The sequence below is a fragment of the Symphodus melops genome, assembly GCF_947650265.1.
Source record: "Symphodus melops genome assembly, chromosome: 12".
Classification (NCBI taxonomy): domain Eukaryota; kingdom Metazoa; phylum Chordata; class Actinopteri; order Labriformes; family Labridae; genus Symphodus; species Symphodus melops.
This window is the reverse complement of record NC_136702.1, coordinates 9,713,866-9,733,685: the sequence shown is the minus strand read 5'-3', so window position 1 is coordinate 9,733,685 and position 19,820 is coordinate 9,713,866. Positions and strand designations below refer to the sequence as shown.

Below are 19,820 nucleotides of genomic sequence, written 5' to 3'. Positions count from 1 at the left end.
AAAAAAAAATTATGCTGATATATTGTTTTTATATCAATATTTACTCTGGCGATAAAGTAGAGAATTTAAGGATTTTATTTGTTTGTTTTAGGTCCAGGTTAACTGTAACAGCTCCTCTCTCATGCTCATTTAGACAGGTGTGAAACGACACGTCAGGATTTAACAATGAGATATAATTATACATCAGAACCACTCAATCTAACAATGCATCAGAATGACAGGGGATAACAACACACTGAAACGGCACACAGAGATCACACAATAAAGTGACAAGAGGCCAGGTTGAAAAAATAATGTCACAGTCAAACAACATGAAGATGAGAGAAGAAAGACATAGGTCATTTAGTACTAAATATTTACTTCACAATTCATTCTTGGCTGTGAGTGTAGAGTATACTTCACCAGCCTTAAGAATGTGCAATTACATAAAAAAAGTTTTTTAGCAATAAATCTCACAACAATAATTATAAAGGGAATTTATTTTTCATTATTTACATGAGCATAAATTACACAACACTAAAGAACAATTACTCACAATGTAATTAACATTTTGAAAATACCTAAATCCCCATGGTTAATACTGTACTGATGTCTTCAACGGCACATAAAAGGACCTAGTGTTAGTGATAGCAATTTGGCCATTAAAATATAATACGTTAAAAAAAACACACACACAAGCACACACACATTTCCTGGATCCTGACTCTTGTGACTTGACTTAACCTAGCTCCTACCGAAAACAAATCACATCATAAACATCTGACTCAAAAATATATCTGTATCCTAGCCCCACACAGACACTAAAACGACCTCAATTCAATGTTTAACATCAGACATATTTGCATTATCGATATCTAACCTGATTTATTAAACTGTTTACATTTTTGTCTGTGCAACTTTTTCATCTCCTTCATGACTTTTTGTCAAGTCTTTCTTGTTTATCTCAACCTCTAACCCATTGTTTTGGTTTTTAAAGTCCTTTTCATCTTCGTCGTCCTTTTTCTCGAACTGGGCTTCAATTTCTGTTGGGTCGATGTAGGTGTAGAAGTACGCCATAAAGGAGAAAATGACACACACAGCCAGCAAGAGAGAGGCAAACAGGACATACTCTGCCCACTGTGAAAGAGAGGAAGAGAGACAAACATGGTCAATCAATCCTGTCTGACATGTCCACTAAAGAGACATCTCATCTGTTATAGTTCTAAAGGTGTTGTTATCATAATCTATTCTTTTTACCTGTTTGGGTAGCTTTGCAAGCTCAGCCACAATCAGTACAATGAAGTTACCAATAGCGACAGTAAACAACCAGCCTGCTTGCAGCACAGCCTTCATGTTACTTGGTGCCTTAAAGACACAAAAGAAGGACGAAACATATAACAGCATTTAAAAACAAACCGTATTTGAAAAGTTTGGGGACATGCATTTTCTTACAATGTCCTACAACTTGATCTTTGATGGTTCACTGCAATTTAAGTTGCAAATGCAATGCTCTTATAATAGTACCTGGGAGTAGGAGAACTCCAGACCGGTAACAGAAAACATCACTTCCCCAGCAGTGATGAAGAAGTACTGCGGGATCTGGAGAGCCATGTGAACCGAGTTGGGTTTGATGTCTTCTGCTGTAGTAATAGATTCATGGCACTAACACAAATGAATCAGAATAGTTCAGTTCAATACAATGTTTCTCAGGTAAGGTGTGACTCAAAAGAAGGTAGCTGGACAAAGTTTGACCGTTTTTGCTTTAGTGTTCAAACTGCAATTCCAATGAAGTTGGGAAGTTGTGTAAAACGTAAATTAAAACCAATTACAATGATTTATGCAAATCCTTTTCAATCTATTTTCAATTGAAAACAATACAAAGACAAGATATTTAATATTTAAACTGTGTCTGCAACAAGTTTCAAAAAAGCTGGGACAGGGGCAACGAAAGGCTGAGAAAGTTGATGAATGCTCAGAAAACACTTGACTGGGTATAAAAGGAGCATCCCCAAAAGGTACAGACGTGCATAAGCAAGGACGGGGTGAGGTTCATCAATTTGTGAACAACTGTGAGCAAATAGTCCAACAGTTTAAGAACAATGTTTGTCAATGTACAATTTAAAGGGATTTAGGGATTTCATCATCTACAGTCCATAATATTGTCAAAAGATTCTGAAAAACATTGTAAGTCCACACAGTTCATCGCCACAACCACAAGTGTAATTTGAAACTCCACCATGCAAAGCAAAAGCCATATTAACAACATCCAGAAACCCCTTCGGCTTCTTTGGGCCCGAGCTCATCTGAGATGGACTGATTCAAAATGAGTGAATACTTGCAAACCCCATAAAGTTTATTAATTTGAACATTAAAAATCTTGTCGTTGAAGTGTACCTAATTAAAAAATGCTTGAAAAGGATTTGCAAATTATTGTAATCTGTTTTTATTTACGTTTTACACCTGTTTGACTTACATTCTTTCCAAAGACCAGCGTGCTGGGGATAAAAAACGTGTATGAACTTCCAAATCCGAACTCTTTGCTGTAGTTACATTCCTGTGAACCACTCCGTATGGTAAATATGGTCCTAGTGATTAGAAGAGGAAATTAGCTGAATAAAGTGATTTACAATAAGTAGAAGTCAAATTTTTAGTGCAAAAAACTAGACGTAGGCTGAAAGACAACAAAATGCTTACTTTCCGTTCTTAAACAGGGAGTAGTTGGAATAAGACAATGAGTCTATCAGTCCGAGGTTAGCTGCAGGAGTTGATATGTTCACTGTGTTTTTCAACCCATTTACAAATCTGACATGGACACATTGTGAGGAAAAAAAAGAACAAACAATTGAAACATGTATTCTTAATTTCAGCATTTACCCTGCAGATAAAGTAGATGACTGAAGAGACTCAAACAATTCAATGATTAGTTATTTTCTTTCACCGTACAAACAGTAGTTGGACGTACCGGATTGCATTGTTGCCTTCTTCAGGCTTGGAAGTTAAATCTTGAGTCTGAGGAATTAAAACACTGGATGTTGATCAATGTAACTATTCAAATGCCTTTTTACTCTTCATTTCATGATTTTTTTTTCTTACTCACCAACAGCCAATCTGCAGTAAGATTTGAAGGAATGAGAAGTGTTTGACGCTTTTCTTTGGCTAAGTTAATATTTTTTGTCACTGGAGGGCTGCCGATGGAAACACTTATTGTTTCATCATTAAATGTGAAGAATTCATCGCTGGCCTGCAAAAACAAATAAACAGTTTAAAACTGTGTAAAGTGAATTCAAATCATTGTCTGATTATTTTTGCATTAATTGTTTTGCATGAGAACAAACCTTAGCGGCAGGAAGTTCAAAAGCTTTGTTGCCAGGCAGATTTATTTGGACTGGATTACTGCCCATGTTCAGTAATTTCATCTGACTCTGGGAGGCTGATGGGAAGGTGGGCAGTGTGGTCTGTAAATAAGTACAAAACACAAATGAGCAACAGTGCTGTTATGTATTCGACAAACGTGATGAGGAAATTATTCAAGTAACGATTTTCTACTCACATCAATTTGAATCTGAACGAAAGCAGCGCAGACAAATGCGATGGCTGCCATCAGCATCCCAACTGTCATTCTTCTCAGAGGTCTGTTCAAATTTACATCAAGTTTTGTTACTGCTTTGTACAAGAAATGAGAGAATGAATCCATTTATATATAAAACAGTTTTAATGTGACTAACATATTCAACCAATCATGATCATTGTGGATATCATTAAAGTTACTCTTCTCTTATGAGAATTAAAAGTTTGAGTTTTTTTCTTTGCAAAAGCTATATCTTGGATCAAGTTAGTCTTTGCACCTCAACTGTATTTTAACACTTTAGGCTATTGTCCCCATGAGGAAATTCCTTTTCCCAACACTGCTTCTGTCCAACAGGAAATTCCCCTCAAAGAATAGTACACACACAAAAAACAATGTCAAACAACAATCAAAAGTTCCCCATCTGGCCTGTTTAGTGAGCCGAGGCCTTTTACACTGCTTGTTCAATTGCAAAGCACTACACTCCATCTAGAGAAGATTTAGTTCTTAAGAACAGTTTTAGATTTTGAGGATACACTTATTTCTAAAAAGAGAAGACAAATACATCTTTAAAGACTATAAATACCAAGCTAAGATAAAATATAACATGATAAACCTTCACTGATACCCAAGAGGGGAACTTCAAATGGGACAGCATTACGAAGACGATAAAATGTCCTCATGGGGACAATGCGTAAGTAAGTGTAAAATAAAAAATACAGTTATTTCCCCTTGTCTTTATTCAAGCTAAGCTTCTTGCATGAATTTATTTGATAAACCAAAACTGCGCGTGTTGACAGACTCTTTATCAGCCTCATAACTATCTCAGCAGTATACATACGTAAAGTTCAGGCCACATTTGTTGATCAGAGGGTAGATCAAGCTGTCCATAATAGGCACCAGAGTCAGGATCAGGATTGGGTTGACAGTCTATAAGAAACAGAATCATCTAAAAGACTGTACAATATATCAATCCAAGATTATATGATTATGTTTTTTTTTTTACTTACCTGCATCTGATCTGGCTGTATAATAAGAGCACCCTGCAGACACAAAGACATTATTAAAACAGAAACCAATTGCATTTCAAGTCATTCATACCGTATATATTTATATGTTATGAGTCACTAAACTTACAAAGTTTCCATTCATGTTGGTGGCCTGCAGCGTCCACCTGGAACCCTTTAATAGAGAAGCAGAGTAAAGAAGGGTTTCCTCTGAGTTCAAATGATGCTGTCTCTTTAAAGAAATAGAAAATCTTCAGATACCTTTTGATCAAACAGAGTCCAGAACATCGGAAGTGGGATGTATAAAAATAGGACCTTGAGCACCATCTTGATTTGAGCTATGAGGAGTTTCTACAGCACACAAGGACAACACATAACATGCTGTTATTCTCCTAAAAAATAAAAGCGGTAAAAACACAAGAATAGTAGAAAAAAACCTTACCTCATATCTTTCTTCTGCCCAGTCCATCCAGTGCTGCCTCTTGGGGTAGTGTTTGCTTCTGTGTCTGTAGCGGTTTTTAATGGCAAACTGATTGACAGAGGACAAAGTGGAGGAGGAATATGGTTTAAGAACACCTCGAGAAATTGTTGTTGATGTATATGAAATAAAAAATAATGCAGAATGTGTGAATGAAAAGGTGTAAACAAAACTCACCCCGACACATTTGCACACATCTAGCATGATGTTTCCCTGAGGTTCAGCTTTGTAGTACATACCACTCCCAACAATAAACACCACTGTTAGGGGCATTAAAGGCACAATGTGGTTATCAATGCACAAAACATGTACTTAATATTTGCATTTCTGGTTAATGTGTACAATCATAACTTTAAATTCTTCACACATACCAAGTGCAACCACCATTAGTGCTGCAGGCACGCCAAAGGCCAGAGAATAGCACTTCTGCTGAGTGTGGATGCCGCATTCCTGCGCTGCAGATCGAGACAAACAACAACTTCAATTTCACTAAGCCTTACAACGTGTACTCAAGTTTATAGCACTGTTCATCATAAACTTTATGCCCTCCTCATATCTACCTCTGAGGATCGGGGTGATAATGGTTGACAGGAGACTTCCACCATTGATGCAGAGATAGAAGACGGAGAAGAAAGTTCTCCTTTGCTTTTCCTGTTCAAAAAACAAAGTCAGTGACCTTTAGCTGGTGTTGTTGTGTAATGCTGAAAACAATGGGTAATAAATTAAAAAATATCTGTGTTTATATATTAAGTGATAAAGTATGCGTGCTAACAACTTTGCACATGGCACTGGGGTGTCACAAAAGTCACATTATAAGTGTCAGAGAAACATCAGAGGGAAGGACATGTCATATACATTTACTGTATGCTCTGCACAGGATGAATTTTAATCTATGACAGCACATACTGATATCATCAACCATTTAAATTTGAATTATCTTTGCGAGCAAATTAGCTAACATGTGATGTTAGTATTTAGCATTTGGCTCAAAGCACTGGGTAGACCATATGTCTGCACATAATTGATATAGATAGTGTTGGAGAGTCGAGAAATAAAGGGAGAAAGTGGATGGATAATTTTTCTATTTGTGAAAATTCTTAGTTGCCATTTGGTTAAGACATTGGTTCCCAAACTGTAGTCATAGGCCCCAAAGATATCTGGGGTATAAAACACTTAGCCTACTGTATATTTTACAGTATATTTTACAAAGGTCTTTTGGGAAGAACAAGTGTATGTAGACCTTTTCTGTTGGAATTTAATTAATGAAAACACAGTTTTTTGTTGTTAGCCATATACTATGTTTCCTTCCTGATTCGGTCCTTGGAAAAAAGGATGAAAAAGGACTGCTCTAAGACATCAGTAGGGGTGAAATAATATCCATACCTGATGGTCACCAAATTGGTCCCCACCAAAGGCAGCAACACAAGGTTTGATTCCCCCAGTGCCCAGAGCTATTAGGAAGAGGCCAACCATGGACATGACACTACATGTGAGGAAGAACAGTTATGATTATAAACAGAGGTGAAAACCTGCCAATTCCTCACATCCTTGTGTTTTTAATTTTTAAAAATTTTTTATGGTGTAGTAGATGAGAAACTCACACATGGAAAGTCATGTTGTCTGGTTTCCCATCTCTGTCTGTGTCAGTGATGTCATGGATTGCACTAATAGCCATCGCAACCTGCCCAATGGCATAGACAATGGACAGATAGATGATCGTCCTACAAAGGAGAAGATGGGTAGAGATGGCAGCTGTGAAAGTACTCTGGTCCTTCAATGATTGTTGAAGCTAACTGAAATTAAGTCAGTGGATAACTTCAATGTTTTTTAACTTAAGGACTTGCCCTCCATTGTATTACAAGTTACATTAGGGACAATAAGATAAAATCAGAAAAAAAGGAGACTGAAACAAATAAATGTACACATATATGTTGTTTTGTTTTGGATTTCTCTTTGTTTAACAAGAAAAATATACTGGAAAATTAAAATAACTTTATCTAACAAATATTTAATAGTGTCTTTATAATCTCAAATAGTATCTTTATAAAAGTGGTGTATGAAAAATAAACTGTAGAAAACTAACAAAAGTAAAGTACACACCAAGATGCCCTTCACTTAGCTGCTATCCACCAATGAGAGATCACAACTACCATACAGTATGTTTAATGAGAAAATACTGAAACCCTTTATGCATGACATTTATAGAACTTGTGGCAGCCACTCACTTAAACTTCCCAAGCCAAGAATCGGCCACTATGGCCCCAAGGATGGGGGTCAAGTAGCAGAAAGCCACAAAAATGTGGTAGATAGAGGTGGCCAAGTCCTCGTCCCAGCGCAGGAAGTACTTAAAGTACAGCACCAGGACAGCTGTTGACAGACAGGGATAACTTAATATTTATATAAAATGTTCAATATATATAATGTTTGGTCAAAAGATGAAGAAGCCCTCTACAGTTAACGATAATTGTAATGGTCCATGCACTCTAATGAACTTTTAAGTGGATGTCAGCATTAGTATGCTCCTTCAAAAAAATCAGCTTATCAAAGTTGTAAAACAAATCTGTTAGGAACATAACGGTTTTATGAGGCAATAAAAAAGGACTTAAGAGCTCACATCAGTTTGGGTTCAGATAAAACTTTTTTAAACATTTAAACAGCTCTTTTGAAAAAATAATCATCTGTCCTGGAATACCATAATCTTACCTCGCATGCCATAGTAGGAGAATCTCTCGCAGAACTCGTTGACAACAATAAAGAAGATACTAAGCGGGTAGCCACATACTTCTTTGCTCTAATGGATAAAGGAAAGAGCAGCAGAACATTGAGCAGTGATACATGTAATTTGTAAATACAAAATATGCTTTGTATGATGGGAAGTTAGTGTACAGATGTACTGCCAACACAATTCAAAATATATACATTAGGTTATATAAGCTATTTAAATAGCCTTTATTATTTAATCATCATTAATGGTGCATTGACACATATGAGAGGCTCTTAGGAAGAGGCTTTCTTAACTTTTTATTCTTTTTTCATACATATTGGTAGTTAAATCTGGAACATTACATGAGTATTCATACAGTTGGCATCTTTTATGTTAAATGTTCATCTTGAAAATGACAAGATGTTGTGAAATAAAATGCTAAGCACATTTTTATCAAAATTAAGTGGAATTCATGAATTCAGTGCTACTAAAACCACTGGTAAAATATGAGCACCTTCAGTTTGTCACAGGTTTTTAATTGGTATTCAGTTTCTGCTGGCACAGTCTTCACTGAACAATTTGAAACAAAAACCGCATGAATACAAATGTATTTTAAAAAAAAAAAGTGCTTTACCGTCCCTTTGTTCTTCTTCCCTTTCCTTGGATCCTCTTTGTCTGTTCAAAAAAGGAAACTTCTTTGAAAAATAAACCTTATTAATATGTTCTTAAACTTTATCAGAAATAAATCAAAATTTCAGATTGTTTAACACGTTAAAAAAAATTTCTTTCTACAAACTCACCTGTCATGATGTTTGAGAGATTCCTGCACGGAGCAGTTGATAATTGATGTTTCTGTGTTTACCAGTGGGAATGAGAGCCTTTCTGCAATATTACTTCCTATTAGCCCTTCATCCTTCTCCCTCACTGCTGACTGTGTTGCTTTTATGATGGGTGGGAACAAGAGATACAGGAGATAGGGACTCAGGTATGTTCAGTCCATGACACCTCATAAAGCATTAATGGCTGAGAAACTCTACAGCTCGAGAAAGTGGAGGAATAAATCCTAGAAAACCGTCAAAAAATGTACAAGAAATACAGCTGCAGAGAAATGAGTGTATTTTATTGAAAAGAAAAGCAACATGTTGAATAACTGTTTACAGCAGAACAGTGACTTTGTGTTAAATAAAAATTTAAAAAACCCACCGCTGCTCAAATATAAAACAAGTTTTTGGACATTTCAATGAACACTTAAATGGTAAAAGCTTCATAGTACTTCCACAGTAGGCGTTGTATCTGTTTCCACTCCTTATCAGTTTGGCAAGAAGGTGAACATTATCCTTACAGTGTATACTTTGCAAATATTGCACACACTCGTTTTTTCTATATACATTAATAAACAACTTGGAATATACTTATTTTTTTTTATGCAATGGCTTTAAATATTTAAAACGATCTTGTTCTAAGACATTGAAGTGATTTAAGGTTGAATTCTAACATGAGTCACAGGAGGCCATATTGCTTTTTTCTTAGCATTTTGTAGAAATATAACTTCATTTACAGGGAGATGAGCGTCAATGTGTGCAGCATTTATGTTCATCAATACAGTGGCTTATAAAAGTGGAATACTGTACATCAAAAAAAAAAAGAAAAGTGAAACATTATTAAAATGAAGTCAAATGTTGGGATGGTGCTGGGTGTGATGTTATGACATGCATATTTAAGATCCCAACAGGAATGTCTTCATGGAAAATATTGCCAAGTCTTTACAGGTAGAAAAAGGAAGAAGACACATTATCTCATATATTATGTGATCCATGAAGTAGTAACAAAGTCCATCCTCTCTTTTGTTACTCAGGTCTCAAACACTTAATTTGGCCACTTTCACCAGAGTTGCCATGACACCTTTGTACCTGCAACAGGTCCAGTGACTTACTCATTCACAGAGAAAGGTCAGAGGTGGTCATACTTGTCTGTGCTTTTTTCAGTTTCCCTTTTAAGCCCACAGCATGGCTAGCAAGTATCACAAGCCTTGAGTTCAAGGCTAGCCCAGACTAGCATCATACCACAGAGGAAGAGCTGGGGATGCCCTGGATGGTTGCAGTGGTCGGCGTGCCACTGATGGCGTTAAAGATGTGAAGCGAGTCTGGAAGAACGCTTTTCATGCCATCTTCCACGGGACTGATCTGGAAAAGGAAAGGAAAAAACAAAAGATATTGACAAGATGATACTGTTTAAGGAAATACCATCTTATATAGAAGTCCTTAATTTAAGTTACGGTTACATTTTGTGAAATATGCTATTATGTTTTCTTACATGGACTAAATATTCAGGACAGAGGTGGAAAACAGCTGTCCTCTGTTTTATTTTTTAATTTGACAAATATCATATAATATATGTATTGAGCTTTAGAGGTGTTGGTTGGCGAATATTGTTACCTTTGGACATAGTGGGGGTAGCTGTTTGCCCCCATTCCATGTCTTTTTCTGCATTTTACTCTCAGCAAATGCAGCATATATACTCTATATATTAATCATTTTAAGATACAGCATTAACATTTAACACGGTGTGGAAAAAACTTCAACATAAAACAACAGAAGGCATGTTAGACTTCAAACAAAAACAAATGGATAAGATCCTAAGCGCTACTGTGTTTGTGTGTTTCTATACACAAGAAAATGAATACATACTGTATATGTGCACACATACATACACACAGCACACACATAGAGTCTCCATTGTTGATCGTAGAAAGGGTAAAGGGATTTTTAAGCTTTGAAATATCAGAAATAGAATTTATTTTGGACAAAATTAGCAGCCAAATGTGGACTTTCATGTATAACAGAGCAAAAATTGGAATGTAACTGTTATTTGATTATTCAAATTGACAGAAAAGACATCTTGATGAAGGATCAGCGGAAGAGAGCTCAACGGAAGAGAAGTTTGTTTCGCGGATTTCTTAATTGTTGCAGGGATATAAAGATAAGGCCTGACTTTGGTCCGACCAGATTAGTTCGACAGTCTATTTAGAGTATTAAAGGTCAATACATGGACCTTACCTTCTACAGCTCTCTTTAATGTGCAACATTAGAGAATAAACATCAGAGTAAAGTTGTGTTTAGAAGTTTATATTGGAATATTCTGGAAACTGGAAATATTCTGGAAATGTTACACATACAATGAAAAACCTGACAGCAATCATAATTTAAGGATTAACATAGGTTGAAATCTGAGAATGAAAGTCTGAGTCTGGCTGGACAAACAACTGAACTTTTAACTGTACACTGGTGCGTCTTGCATTACCATCCGATCTGCTCATGTCAGCATGAGGGAAAAAACAGAGAATGGTGTTATCAACAACATAATCAGAAATGTAATACATCTTGGAGACTATAGGTTTAGATTGAAGTTATCAAACTGTAATCCATTAGTTTCTGATAATGTACTTACTTGCTCATGCATGATGATGGACAGCTCTCTGGCCAGGTCTCTATAGTTTGCTTTCATCTCGTCGTGGTACTCTTGTTGGTCCTCTTTGATCAGCCGTTCGTTGATGCCTAAGCCGTGGCCACATGCCTCCACAAAATGCCTGCTCCAAAAAAAAGAAAAAAAAGGTTTTAAAGGAGAACTACACCAATGACTTAAAACAGATAAAGAATTGCAATCAATCTATTTGTATCATCCCACCTGAAGACCTCTTTCAGCTGCTTGACTTTATTATCAGGATACCTCTTGGCACTGGAATCATCCAGAAAAGCTCGAGCATATGCGAGCGGGCCTGCATTTACCTGAGGGACATTATAGCAGTCATGTTAACTTTTTTTCAAATTGTTTTATTTTGTTTGTGAATGTCTGTTAAAAAAAAGAGAAAATCATTGAATGCAGGCACCTGGACGCTGATGCTGCCCTGCAGTTTGAGCTGCAATCGTATCATGTCCACCTCACTGGACGAGCAGAGCTGTTTGATCTCCGCCACCTTCTTGCTCATCTCATCAATGGCGACCTCGATGGGGCTCAGATCCGTGTGGTGCTGGTACATCACCGCGATACGTTTCTTCACGTAGGGGAAACAGTGCGTTGCTGGGAGACAGAAACATAATAAGGACGGGGGGTCAAAAGCTTGGCTGGATCTTCCTACATGTGTTTTTTCTGAGTTTTATAGCACATATGTGTACAAGACACGCTTTGAAAGATCACACATAATAAAGATAATAAGGCAAGGTTAACTTTTGCACCATAAAACAATAAAAGTCTGATTAAGATTAGGAAAGATCCTTGACACTGCTGAGCATTCAGAAACTTATCTTGATCTTCAGGACCTTTCTGCTGAACAATGTGAAGCCTCAACCACAGATACACATGCAGAAGCCTTCCACATAGTGTGTTCTTAAGAACTCAAATGTGTCAACAGGAGGTTGTCTGGACTGACAACTGGTACTAGATCTGGTATCACTTATACAATACCTTAACATCCTCCACCCCCCTCTAGCTGTTTTTTTTTTCATGATTTTTTAACGGAACTCAGTATTAGAAAAAAAATTAGATTGTAACTTCTTTTTTTATAGTCCATATCATGAGAAGAGGGAAGAGTGGCAACATTTGAGGCAGAGGACAGGCATACTTTATGTACATGTAGGTTTACTACATAATAGTATTGTATAGGGTAACCAATCACATTTTAGCAGCACAATTAAAAAGTAATGAGGGTAATGACTCAGCCCCCAATTTACAAGTACAGCATTACTGAACAGCTTGAGTACTCCATGAAAAGCGTATCTCATTTGCAGTTACAGCTTTTAGTATACAGCTTCACTTACTGGTTAGGATAGTCCTCCGTTTGCACTGCTCCTCCACTCCACCCTGTTTTTTGCCCGATATGGTGAAAGGCATCTCAAACACAAAACGGCGGATGTTGTGGCTCTTCTCGAAGTCCGTCTTCCTGTCCACCAGCTCCTTTTCCTCCAGGTAAGGAGTCACATGTGTCACTTGGATATACGCATACTTAGAGTCCAGGTCTTTGGGGTTAATCTGCAGGGAGTGCATACCAATACCAAAGTAATCAGTACTAAGTTAGTACATCTAGAAGGCCTCTAAAAACAAAAATCAGGCATTCCTCACAAACTAAACCGAAGTCTTACCCTTCCAGAGTCTTGGATCATCTTCACGTTCTCCTGTCCAAACTTGTCAGAGTACAGCTTCAGGAGCCTCTGTGATACCTCCGACAGAGGGGTGAATTTGGGTTCTTTGTAGATGTACTCCTTCCCATCTTCATCTTCAAAGAAACCCTAAAAAAGGACAACACATGGTAAGAGTGTGTATTATTGTTATAAATAAAGACATAAAGAAGGAAACAGTGCTGAATCTAATCATACACAGGCTGAGAGTGAGAGTCATTTTAACAACTTGTTGCAATAAATGATCAAACACTCATTAAGTCTTAGCGACTGTATGGTTTAAAAAACTCCGCAAACACACAGCTGTCTATCTAATGTCCAAACACAGATTCAGGGAAAAAAACAAACCAAGAACACTGCAAGACATCAACTCATGTCAGTTCAGTGATGTGAGAGAGACCAAAGCTGGGGGTTAAGATTGAACACAGTCAGTGGGAGCCCTTACATTGGGTATGTTCACATGTTAAAATAAAAAAAAGTCTCACAAACAGAAAAGTGAAAGCATGCATTTACCCAGCAAGAGATGAATTCTGCTAATCTGCCTTATAGGGTTTCCTAGTATTATTAACAACACTGAGCTGAAGTCACGCAGGAGTTAAAGCGCTAAGAGATAAGCAAAGCACGTGAAAAAGTACTACACAGCAGAGGAGTACAACACAACCTAACACAACACTGCAGTCCAACTGCACTGGATTTACCTCAGCTTCTGTGTCAGTAAACTGGTACTGCTACAGGTGTGTGGACAGCAGAAAATAAAGTTATTCCACAAGAGCTACTGAAATACTAAAAATATACTTAACACACTTACAACAACACCAGTGAAACTTTCATGTCAAGAGAGACAGCGATATGAAGATCTCAATCAAAACACACGAAAGGTAAGCAAACCAATCATTACTGTTATAAAACGTCACAAAATACCACACAATTTAGTGTCACAAAAGCACCAGCACTGAAACGAGTAGAAGAGCGACATGCAAAGTGGTTACTGTCGCTTTAAGCGGGAAACTATGATTTTAAAATGCGACAGATTACAGCAGCAGCAACACTGCAACACAGAGTCCATTCAGAGAGGCTACCCAGATCTATTGCCAAACTTACCGCTGCCTTGAAAAAGGATAACGAGCAGAAAAGAGTGTTAGAGTTGATCATAAAATGCCACAGCATGTGGTCATGCTTTTAAAAATAATAATAAAAAAAACTTCTACAGCCATCTTTTTCCATGTGAATTACTCTGCAACACCCACAACAAAAAATCCTAACTGTGCTCTTTTTAGGCTGTACATTTTAAGTAGTGTCACAGTAAGAAATATCACAGTAGCTCTGTGTAAAACTGAAACTAAAAAAACATCACTGTTGAGTTAAACTCACCTGGCCAAAGAAAGCCACTCTGAAGTAAGTGCCGAGCAGTCTCTTGCCTGAGTGCATGACCTCTGTCACTTTGCTGTACGCTCGATGCAGCGTGTCATACAGGTGGGCCAGTTTCTGTGCAAAGTGATAAGAAATCCCATCAGAATTCCGATGATGGAAGGAAAAAAATGTGTAATTTGTGGGGTAATGAGAATATTCAGACAAGGAGCAGTTTGAATACCTCGAAATCCCTGCGCTTCTCATAAATGGGGATTATGAGCTTGTAGATATCAGAGATGAGCTCATAGCGCTCAGCTTTCCACAGACCATCTGCACACTCCTCCAAAAGCTCCATCAGGACATCCTGAGGGGGCAAGACAAGGGGAAAAGGGACTATTGGCTTAATATTTTTTGGGGGGAAAATCTATGCCTTCTTAAACTTAAGAAGCCAGTTACGAAACTGGAGAAAACATTGCACATGTATTAAGATACTGTTGAGTAATTGGCTTACGGGTAGCACAAAACTTTACTTTTAAGATATATACAAAAAAAATGCAGCATATAGTCACAGAAAACAAAAAGACCTCACTTGATAGTTTAAATCCTACAGTACGTATTATGGTATTTTTTTCCAAATCATGACTGAAACTGCTTCAGCCTCAGTACATGCCAGAGACATTATCTTTAAAGTCCTTCTAATGTAGGATTTAAAAATGTAAATGTCCTGTTAAAAAATGCTGTGGTCAGCAGTAATACATACTTCATTGAAATGGACGTCCTGCATGCCGACGTCCTCCATCATTGCTGCCTCTTCGTCAATGTTTGGAGTCACAACACGGAAAGCAGAGCAGCCCTGCTTGATCATTGCTGAACACACAACAAAAGAAGACAATGTTTCATCAGCCTGATGTTTCTGTCATAGCTACTAATGCAGAGCGTGCACGATGTGTAAGTGTTCTGTGTAGTATTCAGCTGGAGAGAGGTTATACAAGCACCTTTTCTTCGCAGGTATTCCGCCACAAGTGCTGCAACGTGCACGTAACACATGGCCGCCTGTAAATAAAAACAAGCCAGGTAAGCAATATGATGCTGATAGCAATCCTTATACAGGACAATATTACAAAATATGAGAAGAAGCAAGTGTTTGATATCTGAGTCTTTATACAAACAGTTATCACATGCAAACTTCAAGTGAGTTCATGATATAAATGTGCCCCAATCAAACCAAAGTACAACATATTCAGCTACACACAAACTCTCTCATCACAGACCTCTGACAGGTCTCCGTTCTTCACATGGATGCGGGCCATGCTGTCTAGCCAGGTCTTGCGTAGCTCAGGCGTGCTGGCGTAGGACTTGGCGAGACTGTACTGAAGGTCCACCAGCATCTCCGGATCTCTCTCGTGCTCCTTCATCTGAGCCGTGGCCATCAAAACTGTTCTGATCCGCTTGGTCAGGTCTTTAACATCTGACGGGAAGGCTGTGTTCTGTAATGAAGGGCGCAGACATGAGAAGAGCTGTGTCATCGCTAGTGTGGACACGTGTTTTTAACTGTTGCACCAGGAGATAATGATGCACAAAAAGGAATTCCTGACCTTGATAGTTTTGTCACTGTTGGCACAGTTGTTTATTATTGAGAGAGACTGCTGGAAGCGGGTACTTCCAATACCGATGACATCAGCTATCAACTGACTGACAGCAATCACCACCTGAAAAAAGGAAATGAATCATTCCATATCGTTTCAGTCTTAGGGATTATTTATCCCCCCCAAAAAGTCCACTGCTGTGTTTATATATAGTCTTAATCACAATAATCATACAGTTAAACTAATTCCATCCAGTCACATATTCTCGTTCTTTAAGTTCTCAAGGCCCACTAGTTTTTATAAACATAAACTTTGCAGACCGCTGAGATGCACAGAAGGTCTCTGTCACCTGCAGGTGTGTGCGGACGAATGACTTGCGACCCGTGTAGTCAAAGTTGCTCTTCATGAGGAAGTAGAGCAGATGGGCTGCGTCGCTGCGGATGGAGCTCAGCTTGGAGTTACAGCACTTCAAGATCTCGTAGCAGAAAGCAGCGCACATGTCAGCCCGACCTTCGAAAAACGTGCAGGGGAACTAAAGGGACAACGAGGACAAACATGCCATCAGCTCGGGTGAACTCTTGAGATTATAACAAACAGAATGTTGTTCAAGGGAGAAACAATGTCCTTCGCACCTTGTAGATGAACGTGCGCAGAGTTGTGAAGACCTGTTTGAGTGCCGTCTCTGATTGATTAATGCGCAGAAAACAGAGATGGACTTCGAACACCTTCTTCATTAGAGGACTGTGGCCGTGGTCAGAGCAAAGCTGGGTCTGTGAAGAAACAAAGCTTCATCTTAGGAACTGAAAAGATGATCATCAAAATCATCGCATAGTTTTACAAATATTGTAAACTTGTGATGAGTACGACAGCATTGCTGCTACCTTGAATCCCATGATGAAGATACTTAGTGTGTCCAGGACAGTAAGGCACACTTCAGTGGCGATGTTGGCCTCCAGCAGGGACTGATTTAACACGTCTGCATCCGAGTGACTGTAAGCTAATGAGGACAGGACGACAAGAAAGAAAGCTGTAACTGTTTCACCACTACCAGTGCACTTGAAATAAATACTCTGCTGAATCGTATTCACATCAACAGGCTCCAAATATGAAATCTTGTTAAAGGCAAAGCTGTTGTTTTTGTTTGTTGAACTTTTTTGAAGTTTCATTCCAAATATGGAGAAAAAAAAAACTCTTACTAATATGTAACCAGTATCTTTTACCAAATGAATGGTGAAAATGGCGACATTTGTATCAAATTGTAGCTTGTGTTGATGAATGCCACCACTCGAGTTTTATTTTATATGGATATAAAAGTCAAGCAGCATTTTTCTTGAACACACACAGGTAGCATTTGGAATGAAACGCATCATATTTGTAATGGATTGCTTCATCAAAGGATGAAATGTAAAAATGTCAAAGCAGATGAGTTAGCCAGATGGATTTGAAGACTTTAGAAAGCTAATGTTCAGGCATGCTCGTCATTCAACCAAGTGAAGTGGTCTGCAAACTGCCTGCCAACCTGATACACTCTTACCATGTTCTACAGATATTCCAAGAATACTTGAAATCTTTCTTACACTGAAAAAACAAAGAAACTGTATTAAAGGATGCCATTCAACAGACTGAGCACATAGCTTAAGCCCTATGGGGAATACCCAATACGAAGCTTCACACAGCCACAGCTCGAATTGAACCCGAGTGGCGTGCCCATGACTTCTGAAGCCCATTCTGCTCTGCGGCAGTCGGGGTTTACGTAGAGAGTGAGAAAGAGGGTGATGTTGATGAAAAGCTTGAAGAGTAAGACTACACAGGATGAGGCGGAGGGTCCTCTGGGAGAGGGAATTTGATGAAGAGTACAGCATGAGGCACTTACTGTGGTTAAATGTGTGTGAGTTATCCAGGCTGCTGAGCTGCTGTAAGCGGGCATGCATCATTCCTGCCCTGTTACGGGACACAGGCAGAGTCTGAGACTTCCGCTCGTGTGCTACGGGTCCTGCCCCATCCTGGTTCCTGATGAGGAAACAGGACAATGTTAGATGAATGGCTGCCTAGTAGCATAGCACAAATTAGTGGAGCAGGTTTATGCTGAACTGATCTTTTTGTCCTGATGAACTGATGTTTGGAGCTAAACTCAAATCAGCCTGATCCTGTTCAATATAGAATAAAAATGAAAAAAATATATGATGCAATTGTTTTGGATGACCTTTACACATAGACCCACTTTGCAGCCTATGCGGTTCAGATGTGAGATTAACATTTGCTTGCATGCAGTTAGAGTCAACAAAAATCAAAGCAGCAAAAACAGCAATCAAGCATTGACGTAAAATGACTGCCATGCATATTAAAGTAAAAGTAACAGATGATTAACATGAATGGATTTAGATCCAGAAGGTGTCACAGCACTGCAGCTACACATGGTGAGTAGATATCATGCACTGAGTTAAAAAAAAAAAAAAAAGAGAGCCAGGTTCATATTAAGTCTTACCCAGGCAGGACAGGGCAGGAGCCAGCTTTTATTTCAGTATGTTAACTTGCCAGCATTTAAGTGAATAAAGATAGAAACATTGATGGGAGGTTAAAAGGACAGAAGACCCAAAGCCTCCTGGGAGTCAAAGCCAGGTCCGATTCCAAATAGTAATAAAAGGACAGTATGTGTGTTTGTATAAATTGTAATTACTTTTCAGATAATGTGCTCACAACACACTCACATGCCTCTCTTCTCATTAGCGACTACATTTTACTGTCACATTTATTGCCACATTTGTTAGCGAGTTTGATCAGTTACAACGTCCCACAGGCTATTTATTTTGGCCACTCAAAGATTGAGTGGTAAAGTGTGTTGTGGCACCGTGGCCAAGCGGTTAGGTCACGGCCCATGTCCAGATGTTATCATTCTCCAAGTGGGAGGCGCGGGTACAGATTCAACTTGTGACTCCTTTCCCACATCATCCTTCACTCTCTCACTGATTTCCTACTCTATCCACTGTCCTATCAATTTAAGGCCCCAAATATATATATCTACATTCTTGTAACCACATTTGGACTTGGCAGTTTATCACATTGCAATAGAGTACTGCCCAGCATTGAAGCAGACAGGTTAATGAATTAAGGATGTATGTTGATATGTAGGGGTTTGTGGGTCAATATGTCAAAGATTGGTGTACCTTGCTGATGCTGCCTTCCTGGGAAATGGCCATGTGTCCTTTTTTTTGTTCTATTTCTATCCCTTCATTTTTGTCAATAATTCTAAATATCTATGTCATGTTAAATCTGTGCAGGTGTGTTCCTTGTTAGCTGTTTTTCTTCTTGTACGAATTTTTTTTTATAAACATATGGAAGAAAAAAAGTTGAGAATCACTGTACTCAGATCTTTCATCAATGATTGCACTCGTTCCTAGTTTTAAAGAAACGTATTCATGCATAGAACAACATTACCTTGCGATGTATCTCTTTCCCATGTATCTGAACTGATGCAGGCAGACTCTAAGAGGGAAAGAAATCAAAAATCAGCCATAATAAATTATAAAGTGTAGTTTTAATTCCAAGGTTGCCATCAAAGATATCTTACTCTACAAGAGTGAAGAAGTCCATCAACTCAGCAGATGAGGACTTGTTCCAGTATGTGAACAGAGCATCTGGAAGAGACAGAGATTGATGTTTTCTTTAGGTTCAAACAAGCTCAGACAGGCAGTAAGTTAGTGAGTAAAGATATTCAGACAGAGCCACCAGGATGCAAAGAGATTTTACCCTCAGACATGCTTTTGAGCACATGTAAGAAGCACATGAGGAGACTCTTGATCTCTGCCTGGTCCAGTTTATCACATCGCAGGAGGGTGCTGCCCAGAGTTGAAGCGGGCTGGTTCTGAGGGAGATAAATAATCCAGTCAGGGACCAAACACAAACACATTCCTCAGTTTAGCTCCTCTTAATGCCTCATGTTTATATTTAATCATTAAGAAGTTATCATTAAATTTAGAGAT

General features: G+C 38.3%; 2 protein-coding genes across 4 annotated transcripts in view; both read right to left on the bottom strand.

The window, feature by feature from the left end:
* Nucleotides 1-341: 341 nt before the first annotated feature.
* slc15a1a (solute carrier family 15 member 1a) lies at nucleotides 342-8,603 on the bottom strand. Its single transcript, XM_079356870.1, has 23 exons — nucleotides 8,534-8,603; nucleotides 8,368-8,408; nucleotides 7,733-7,820; nucleotides 7,255-7,396; nucleotides 6,631-6,750; nucleotides 6,413-6,512; nucleotides 5,590-5,680; nucleotides 5,401-5,484; nucleotides 5,207-5,289; nucleotides 4,994-5,080; nucleotides 4,813-4,902; nucleotides 4,682-4,726; nucleotides 4,555-4,587; nucleotides 4,386-4,474; nucleotides 3,530-3,611; nucleotides 3,315-3,434; nucleotides 3,077-3,220; nucleotides 2,942-2,988; nucleotides 2,674-2,781; nucleotides 2,453-2,564; nucleotides 1,504-1,641; nucleotides 1,237-1,344; nucleotides 342-1,116 (listed from the first exon to the last, which is right to left on the bottom strand). The coding sequence occupies exons 1-23, from the start codon at nucleotides 8,538-8,540 to the stop codon at nucleotides 877-879; spliced, it is 2,199 nt and encodes a 732-aa protein (XP_079212996.1). The 5' UTR covers nucleotides 8,541-8,603; the 3' UTR covers nucleotides 342-876.
* A 229-nt stretch (nucleotides 8,604-8,832) lies between these two features.
* Nucleotides 8,833-19,820, bottom strand: part of LOC306832301 (dedicator of cytokinesis protein 9) — a 73,186-nt gene continuing 62,198 nt past the window's right edge. For all 3 annotated transcript variants that reach the window (XM_079356868.1, XM_079356867.1, XM_079356869.1), the window contains exons 35-53: nucleotides 19,588-19,702; nucleotides 19,409-19,475; nucleotides 19,276-19,323; nucleotides 17,714-17,850; nucleotides 16,722-16,837; nucleotides 16,473-16,610; nucleotides 16,190-16,372; nucleotides 15,850-15,963; nucleotides 15,526-15,741; nucleotides 15,250-15,307; nucleotides 15,015-15,121; nucleotides 14,496-14,618; nucleotides 14,276-14,389; nucleotides 12,869-13,015; nucleotides 12,548-12,758; nucleotides 11,620-11,810; nucleotides 11,418-11,518; nucleotides 11,181-11,319; nucleotides 8,833-9,916 (exon numbers count right to left, since the gene is read on the bottom strand). In XM_079356868.1, coding sequence (XP_079212994.1) covers nucleotides 9,791-9,916; nucleotides 11,181-11,319; nucleotides 11,418-11,518; nucleotides 11,620-11,810; nucleotides 12,548-12,758; nucleotides 12,869-13,015; nucleotides 14,276-14,389; nucleotides 14,496-14,618; nucleotides 15,015-15,121; nucleotides 15,250-15,307; nucleotides 15,526-15,741; nucleotides 15,850-15,963; nucleotides 16,190-16,372; nucleotides 16,473-16,610; nucleotides 16,722-16,837; nucleotides 17,714-17,850; nucleotides 19,276-19,323; nucleotides 19,409-19,475; nucleotides 19,588-19,702 — 2,451 coding nt within the window. In that variant the 3' untranslated portion in view covers nucleotides 8,833-9,790. The remainder of the gene's footprint in view (nucleotides 9,917-11,180; nucleotides 11,320-11,417; nucleotides 11,519-11,619; nucleotides 11,811-12,547; nucleotides 12,759-12,868; nucleotides 13,016-14,275; nucleotides 14,390-14,495; nucleotides 14,619-15,014; nucleotides 15,122-15,249; nucleotides 15,308-15,525; nucleotides 15,742-15,849; nucleotides 15,964-16,189; nucleotides 16,373-16,472; nucleotides 16,611-16,721; nucleotides 16,838-17,713; nucleotides 17,851-19,275; nucleotides 19,324-19,408; nucleotides 19,476-19,587; nucleotides 19,703-19,820) is intronic.